Raw genomic sequence first — 9,104 nt, forward strand, 5'->3', positions numbered from 1 at the left:
CAGCTGATCTTTGCTTTTGCAGTGAGAAAATACCAACACTTAGTTTTGTTTTCTTGTTATAATGAATTAAATCTTATATGAAATCTGAAATGAGGGCTTTTGTATCTTGATTTAAAAAATAGCTTACGCAGATTATATAATCACTAACATTTTTAAGGGTGATGTTTTGGAAAAATGTTAGTCTTTAATATGATTAGCGCTGCTTACAATTATTTGATTATTAGGCACAGGCATCTGCATTGTGATGGTCAACCTCACACAGCCTAAAGCTTCTGATGACTCAGATTTTGGCTGTAACTGTATCATATTTAGGTATGCTCAGTATTTTCAAATATAAGTAAACAAATAAAAAAAGTTGACATCTTGATGAATCAGTCATCTTCAGCTTAGCTTTATATAGTTTCATTTAAATGCATGAGCCGATGTTTACTGGAACATTTCAGCAGGTTTAGCCTTTTAACGTGAACATTTAGCACAGCAGGTCTCTGTGGAGGAGAACAAAGATGAATGCAGACAATGCCAACATGTGTTTTCACAGATTTCTTTCATTTAATCTCCAACAAGGCATATTTATTCTAATTTAGTCGAGTTCAGATAGGGCTCAGACACGTTTCTGAAGATAATGAAGTCTTCCTCATCAGGTTGGAGAAACTTTAATCGAATGGTCATGTTGACTTTTTGATTCCTTACCATGATGGAGAGAAATTTCTTAGAAGAATTCTTTACAGCAGCTTTGGAAGCTCATTTCTGGAAAAGGTCGCGCTGATAAAAAGTGGAAGTGTTTAACATATGCTCGTGCTTATGACATAGATAGTCTCAATGAGACAAAATGATTAGATCCAGAGAGGCCAGAGTGTACTGGAGCGTACGGCACACATGTTCACTGTTTGCTCTGGTGATTGCCTGAAAACTGAGTAAGCATATATTTGAAAAGTGGCTGAGTGAACATTGACTGAGTCACGGGTTGGCTGCCCTCTTTATTAGTCAGCCAACAATGGCACAGGCCTCCACTCTGCTTTGAGCATACAGCTCCCTGTGCACAGGAAGAGACAACTGGCAGCCCTGCTTTATTAGGTTCAGCAGAGTCCACTTCGGACCAAATCCAGCTAAAAAAGAAAAAAACAAGGGGGGAGGGGGAAAAAGAAGGCCTCCTGGGGTGGAGGAAGCATGGGAAACAGGAAGAGTGAGTTTGGATAAATGCACCAAGTAGTTAGAGCCAGATAAGACCTTGCAGTTGGAGAGGGATTAAAAATGGAAAAGTTTTTAATTTGTTTTTTTCATGGAAATGGAAAAGTAGAGCAGCTATTTATAGGAAACCAGAGAAAAGGCTGTAAGTGTGGAAAATAGTCTTGGTTAAGGAACAGGATTGAGGCTGGATAGTTGGGGGGTGGAAAGAAATAAGTTCTCCTCACAGCTTAACCAAAACAATCTCTTATCAAGGCTGCACGTACTATTTGTCAGGGTATGCTCTTTATTGTGCATGATTGTGTGTGTGCTTTGCATAGGAATCTGGTGAGGCTTTAGGACCTTGAGGTTTGCACTGCAAAGGACACCTCTTCCTCCTCCACCACCACCTCCTCCACCACCGCAGAAGGCTGCTTACGAAGTAAGCTGAGAGCTCGTCTTGACAAAAACAAGGGCTGGGACTGCAGCGAGAGGAGCAGTGTGTCTGAATCCAGCACAGGCTCGTCCTCCATCGGAAACATTTTATATATATTGAAATATATATACATTTTTGGTATAGAGGGAAAATGTTGTCTGTGAAATCAGCCCGTCAGCTCTGCAAAGTGTTTTTCTCTTTGCACGTTGTTTTCCTGAGCGTGGCTCTGGTGGAGAGCAGGGCATCAAATGGAGACCAAAAAGGTAAACTTGTGCTTTATATACTGATTTTTATGTATGTGTGCGTCGAATTTCTCTTTGGGTTTTTTTGTTTTTATAAAAGCTGTGCTCCGAGTGAATGTTTATATGTTTTTCTATCCTTTCGTTTTCTTTGCACAAATAAGTTCATGTCTTGCGCTCACTTGTTGTTTTGCTGTTTCACACAGACTGCGTGAGATCCAATGGTGTGGACTACAGAGGAGAACAACAGAACTCCTCCTCAGGTCTGAGCTGCCTAATCTGGACCAATACTACAAGGGACTATGATGTTACAATCCATCCAGATTCAGAAAAAGGTACAAAAATATATTAGCTCGAATGCCCCCCTTAAAATGAAGTCAGATTTGAAATGTCACAGATGTTGATGGGCACAACAGTTTCCGTGCTGGATAACAAACAGCATGGAACATCTTGGCTGAGGTGCTGCCATGGCAAAATCAGAGGAAAGGCTGTGAATTTTCAGCATCTGTGCCTGTTGATGGTGTTAAATGGCCTATTTTATGCACCAGTTGCTCTTTTCCTTTGTTTGTGCTCATGCCAGGCTGTTCATTGTACTGTGTTGAAGTAGTGTTAATGATTAATGAATCCACACAGTGGGGACAGACATGTAGAGATTGGCCATTATTTCTATGAGGCATCGGTATCAGACACATGCTATTTTTTTTTTAATCATTCCTCCCATAGGTGTTGGAGATCACAATTACTGCCGAAACCCAGACGCCTCTGAGAGGCCTTGGTGCTACATTGCTGGCCCAGATGGAGCAATTCAGAGAGAATCCTGTGCACTTGAGACATGCAAAGGTTGGTAAACCCTATACACAACAGTAATTATTAATACTTTTCGAATTGTATGCACACTACAATTGCCATTTGCACAATAAATTGGGCATTTTTCTAGAAACATAATAATAATAATGCATTGGATTTATATAGCGCTTTTCAAGGCACCCAAAGCGCTTTACAATGACATTATTCATTCACGCTCACATTCACACACTGGTGGAGGCAAGCTACGGTTGCCTCCACCAGTGGCCAAAACATGGCCAAAAATAAGCTGCACTGGTCTGGCCTTGCAGTGGAAAGGGTGTTTTTGTTGTTGTTTTTTGCTAATAATGAGGTTTTCTAGCTTCTCAGCTTGAGGTAAAACTTATTAGTCAATGCAAAAAGTGTGCAGCCAAATTGGAAACTCTAATCACTTAAAAAACACAAAGTTTCCATCTAGCATGTTTAAAACTTGTTCCAGTCTCATTGCAGATGGATCACTGATGTCTTGCTTTTATCAGTGTTTGCGTGTAGTAGGTCAGTTGGTCGTTGTTAAAGGGAATCTCGTGTGCCCTTTGTCTCATCTCCTCTGGGGAGCCAACAAAAGTCATACAATAACAAAGCACCAGCACACGTGTCTCAAACTTCTGTTTAGGCAAAGTCGTTGACCACGCCCAGCACTGAGCTTATTGGCACAGAGGAGAAGTTTTTCCCACGGAGACAGCAGCTAATTGGCTGAATCAGTTTATGACTTCCTGCCTTTTAACTGGGGCAGAGTTGATAAACAAGTTCTGTGGCGGAAATGGGGGAAAAAAAGATTTAAAGAGCAGATGTTGTCATCTCTTGGAGTGGCAGTTGGCTGTGCTGGGCTTGTTTATGTCTGGTACATTGAAAAAACAACCCAAAAGGCACGTGCTCGTCAGTCCCCTATGTGATTTACATTCCAACAGTTTGTTGAGAAAAATCTCAGAGCTTTCGTCATGCTGCCGAGTTTGTTTTTGCGTCAGCGGTAATGTTGTTGGACCAGCAGTAATTGGACACCACGCGGCCCAGATGATGCACTTCTAGGCAAAGTGAAGTACTGCCACACACTAAAGAATAAAACTATATATTAGGTTTTAAAAGCATAAATACATATTCTTGGGTTAGTGTTGTCAAAGTGAAGTACTTCATGTAAAAGTAGAGATAAAAGGTAGACTGGTATAAAACCTCACTTTATATTTCTGTATTAATTCTGTGTGGTTAGAAATGAACTTTTGTAACAAACACCAGCTGATCATATGATAATGGAAAAAAATCGCCTGATATACAGAAAGGTTTTTGCCAATTCTGTAAATTCAGTAAGTGACAAACACTGATTAAAACCCCCCTTTAGACTGTTTATATTCTCATTATGGATTTAATGCCAGTAATACATTTGATAAGAGTTGCAGTGTGTGTGTTTACCACTGTGTTGCATCATCTCTACTAAAAAAGCACCCTGGAGGTTTAGGGGAACTGAGGAGACCAGGTGCTTTAGTGTTGAGCAACAGTTCAGAGTCATCTTTGCTCCAGATTCAATTCAGTTTTATTTAGATGGCATCAAATAACAATAACAGTCTTTGAGCAAGGCAGCAGTGGGAAGGAAAAACTCCCTTTTAACAGGAAGAAGCCTCCAGGTTCAGGGATGACTGGCTCTGATCATCTGGTCAGAGTCTCCAGAGTACAGACCCAGACTGTTTTACTACACAGACATTTATTCCTGTTATATGGCAAAAGCATGACTTGGAGAAAGCCCACTAAAAGTTGTTGGATCCTCTCATTTTGTTGTACATTTAGAACAAACCTCTTTTGTACCGGCGAAGACAGAATCCCTCAGCACAAAAGCAACCGCTCCCTCCACAGAGAGTGCTCAGCCAGCCAAAGCTTCGCGGGGCGATGTTCCAGCTCTGCAGCCAGTGATGGGGATCAGCCAGCGAGTGCACACAGGACCAAAAAAGAAGAAGGACCTTGGCACTATTGGTATGCTGTGCTTTTTTGCACTTTAAAAACATGTATGATGCTGGCATTGTGCACAAACCTGCAGCTTGAATACGTTCTAATTATAAATTATACAGTTTAGTTTTTAAAGGAGCTGAAAGTCTTTCTTATATATTTGTATCTTCCGTTTTTAGTAATTTTCCTCTTCTCCTTTTGTTTTTCAGGATATGTCCTTGCTATCATTATGATGGGGATTATAATCGTCCTTGGAGTGGGCATCACATTGGGCTACTTCTATAAGAGGTTAGCATCTTACTCACAGCCATCCAGCTGGTTCAGTATCAGAGGGATTTGTGTGCCTGAGGATGTTCAGCATTGTCTGTTCATGGATGTTGATCTACTTAGACGTGAAATAAAGCCAAAATGCGGTCCTTCAGAGTTGCATCGTCCAGTTTAAACCGGCTTGTAGTGTTTTTGATAGCTTTGAGAGGTGGAGAAAGAATACCGGTATGATTCATTCACACGACATCACGTGTCATCGGCGCTCTCTTAAGTTTGGGCCATCAACTATTAAACAGATTCCCTACCTTTGTTGTTCTTCTCAGAAGCAAGGTAGCAGTTTTATGAGCTTTCTCACAAAACCACACAGAACATGAGGGCAAACTTGGCATGAAATGAAATGCCTGCAGTTTATTTTAAGCACTTATTTTGTATTCTTGAAAGAGCAGATGATGTGGAGGAGGGGCTGAATGGGACAGGGAAGCGTACAGTTATGTAACGTGCAAAATGTTAGCCCCGATGTTACAAAAGAGGGGACTCGGATTCCCTTTGGCAAACACAAAATGCCCTCCCGGATCTGTGTTGGGCTGTCCTATCTGATTAGCGGTGCCCCGTCCTCGTTTTCTATTATTAGGAAGTGATTACTAATAAGGAGGAGAAGCATATTATGTCAAAGGGTTTATAAGTGGCCTCAGCATACAGTGGCAGCATCACCACCAGTAATGGGTTTGATGAGTGGCAGACATGCTTACATTCTTTGCAATTCCCTGTCCGGGAATGACTCTGCATTATCTTATGCAACCTAAAAGAAGAGCTGAGGAAAGATTTCACCCCAGACTTCTCCAGGCAAAGATTGCACAGTATATCCCAGTGGAAACAGCCTGCAGTGGGAATAGATAGCTTATTGACAAGGAAACTGATTCCCTTGAGGCTTCCCTTCTACCCCAAACACCACCCATTTGGATTACCTCCAGGAGTGCACTGATTCATTTTGTTGCATTCAGTACAAGTAGTCCTTTTTTACATCTCGTGTTTTGCTGGTCCTGAAAAAGAAATGGGAATTTGTGAAAAGTCTAAAGACTTTGTGGTGATGTAAAGTTTCAAGGCAGAGCAACAGACAGCACAGGAGCAGGCAGATAGGGGTATATTGGCCTGTTTTGGCTTTAAATCAGCAGAAGGTCACCTCGTGCTGCTTCCTGTCGCTGCATTGCCTTGGAGTAGATAAACTCCCTGCCAGCTTGTCAGTTCTGGGTTCCTCTGGCCATCTGTCCCACTGCTGAAAATACAACCCTTCCTGTAACAGGCTGTGTTATCTACGTACAGTATGCTATCTGAAGACCCTTATCATGAATATGCTGCTTGGGTGACGCCCAGAAATACAGTGTGTAGGATCAGCGACAAGGCTTCTGAGTGCATGTGAATGATAGATATTTTCATGATGCTGAAAACAAAACAAGACTTGACTGTGATTGGTTGTTTGCATGATAGCTAAGAGTTAAAAGGGAGAATGAACAAATGCTACTGTTAATTAACAAAATCCATTTAGAAAAATGAGTTATTGCAGATTTATCTTTTGAGGGTTAACTATATATAAAGAGATATCATAACCGATCTATGTTTTGTGTTTGCCTTTAGGGGTCGGGACCTGAAGAAGCAGCACGAGCAGCGGGTCTATGAGCGTGAGATGCAGAGGATCACCCTGCCCCTGTCGGCTTTCTCCAATCCCACCTGTGAGCTTGTAGATGAAAACACCATTGTTATCACAGCAGAGCATGAGACCACTCCCGTGCAGGACGACGCGGATGGCGGAGACCCTCTCATGGCCCAGCAAGCCGGTACCCCTGGAGCATGAGCGGGCATCTAGTTCTTGATGATTTTTCTTTTCTTTTATGGACCAAAGCACTCCCATCTCCCTGTTTCTCCTTTCCACCTCCCTGAGTAATGTCTATTTTAAAGGAGCAGGGGGCAGTGTTGTCTCCGGAGACTTTAACTGAATGAGGCTGTGTCCTTTCTGTCCCTTTTTCTTAACACGTGAGGCACAAACAAGATAAGCTGACACACAGTGGACACAGCCTTAACAACTAGAAACCCATTACAGTGGATCTGTTGTTAATGAGCATGTCTGGAAGTCTTTAATGTTCATATCTGATACTTTTGATAACCAAGAGAATAAGGGCTATTCTCTTAAATAACAATAAGAATATCAAGTCAGTGTTTATAATAACATGTAATGACACCAGTGTGTAAAGAGGTGTTTGGAACGGGGAAAATGTTCATAATCTTTTGCTTTGCAAGGGAGGTTTGATTATGTGATGGATATCTGGTTTATTGTGATTTGTAGTGACCTGCTGGCTGTGCTGGGAGGCACAGACAAGAAACGTGTGTGCACAAAGACCGCTTTGTCTTGCGTGCACACTTGTGATACAGATGTGTGTCCAAAAATAGTCATCTTCCTCTTGAGACAGGATGAGGGAGCGTGAGGTAAAACAGGCCCACTAAAGACAAGGGAAGGCCTATAAGTCAAAAACTGCCTTAGCATGATACTTCTGAATGTATCTCCTTTACAGTGTTCCTGGAGACTTTGTTTTTCGTGTTCAGCCGACGGATAAATGCGATTTGAAAACATCGATGGTGGTCCCGGGAAGACATGAAAAAGAAGACTTGCTATTTTTTTCCACAGGTTAAGGAGTGACAGGAAATTTTCCAGAGTCTTCTCAGGATGAACGAGAGACAGTAGTTTAGTCCTCAGGACAAAATAGCACTGCCGCAACACAGAACAGATGCGTTCAGAAAAAATAAGATATACATAAAAATCTGTCTTTGCAGTGCAGGGCAGTGTAGCTGAAGAGGTCTCGATTAGATTGACACATTTGAGGTGCGCACTGCGATGCTTTAGAGTTGACACAGGAATGGAGTAGATAATAGAAACAGTCCAAAGTTTAGGTGTTCACATAAAAACACTTGAACACGATTGCATGTGTGTGGTTGGCTGTTGTATGTTTTCCCTTCTGAGGCTATTTTTGTGTCTTTAAAAAGCAGGACTAAAATGACATGCTTGAAAATAATTAAAGATTTTGCAATGGTAGCTTTCACTCCGTTGCTACGTTGTTTAGTATCATCCAATCACTCCAGCGCATCTTGTTTTGTGATTATTGCTGGATCCGTATCACTGGTAATGTTTAGTTACTGCTGCTCAGTTATTTTAAGTGTCTGTGCGCTGGCTGCGATCATTGTTTATAGTAGCAGTGTGTTTAAAATACTTTTGTTCAGTGTTTGGATTTAGAACTTGTATTTTTATGAATGCAGATTTTCACTGCTGAGACTGAAATAAATAAAAAACAAAAAGTACAACTTATAAGGTGTGTTGGACTCACTATATTCTTTCTTATTCTTCTTATTCTTCTTATTTATTGCAATAAAGAAAACGATACAATAGAGCAGGAATGCTGGTTTGTTCACAGTAGGAAGTTTTTTTGCACTGGCTCCCTCTGCTGGCGCTTCTTAAACACAACACTGAGGCTTAGCTTTAGCTGACAGTGTATAGGACAATATCAGTTACACATCATTAAGCTTAAACCTTTGTGGATCCGTTTCACCTGCTCTGGTACAAATGAAAAGGGACAACACGTGCACTGAAAGGCAACAATTTTGCAGGTGGTAACAGAATCAAAATCCTTTATTAATCCCAGGGTGGGGCAGGGAAGACAGGAAAAACATAAACCCTGCATGTAAAAATAATGCACGTCATTCAATGTGCTCATTCACCTTAGACTAGAAGGACCAGCAACTTCCTGTCATACAGAAACACTGGAGATTTAAAAAAAAAAAAAAAAAGTAAATATAAATGAAACTAAGGTGAAAGAATAAAATAAAGTAAAACAGAAATAAACATGTAAACAAAGACTGCAATGAAAATATATCAGTAAATAAATAATGATTATATGGACACAAAAACCTTAAAAAGCCAACCTGAAAATTCTAAAAGCTAATGTGGAGCATGAAAGCTGAAAGATGGCTCTCCATAGTGAAAAAGTAAATTTAAAAGATAAGGCCTTGAACTCTTGAGAGTCTTAAAAACCAGTAAAAGCATCTTAAACTGTGAAACTGACTGGGAGCAAGTGCAGACACATTAAAATTGGTGTAATATGAGCTGCTTTTCTGGTCCTTACCATCGGATGTGCAGTCGCAGCTGCGTTGGTGAAAAAGACTTCTTTGGAAGACCAGAA

The 9,104-nt window shown here is 41.0% G+C and overlaps 1 protein-coding gene across 2 annotated transcripts; it reads left to right on the forward strand.

The window, feature by feature from the left end:
• Positions 1-1,051: 1,051 nt before the first annotated feature.
• pik3ip1 (phosphoinositide-3-kinase interacting protein 1) lies at positions 1,052-8,233 on the forward strand. 2 transcript variants are annotated; one of them, XM_031755450.2, is made up of 7 exons: positions 1,052-1,183; positions 1,506-1,863; positions 2,046-2,174; positions 2,563-2,679; positions 4,459-4,641; positions 4,824-4,902; positions 6,514-6,730. In XM_031755450.2, exons 2-7 carry the CDS (start codon positions 1,752-1,754, stop codon positions 6,728-6,730), a joined length of 837 nt encoding a protein of 278 aa, XP_031611310.1. In that variant the 5' UTR covers positions 1,052-1,183; positions 1,506-1,751. The 2 variants fall into 2 exon arrangements, with proteins under 2 accessions (XP_031611310.1, XP_031611309.1); XM_031755449.2 differs by having other exon boundaries at positions 1,180-1,330; positions 6,514-8,233.
• The last annotated feature ends 871 nt before the right edge of the window (positions 8,234-9,104 follow it).

This window comes from Oreochromis aureus, linkage group 12 (assembly GCF_013358895.1).
Source record: "Oreochromis aureus strain Israel breed Guangdong linkage group 12, ZZ_aureus, whole genome shotgun sequence".
Classification (NCBI taxonomy): Eukaryota; Metazoa; Chordata; class Actinopteri; order Cichliformes; family Cichlidae; genus Oreochromis; species Oreochromis aureus.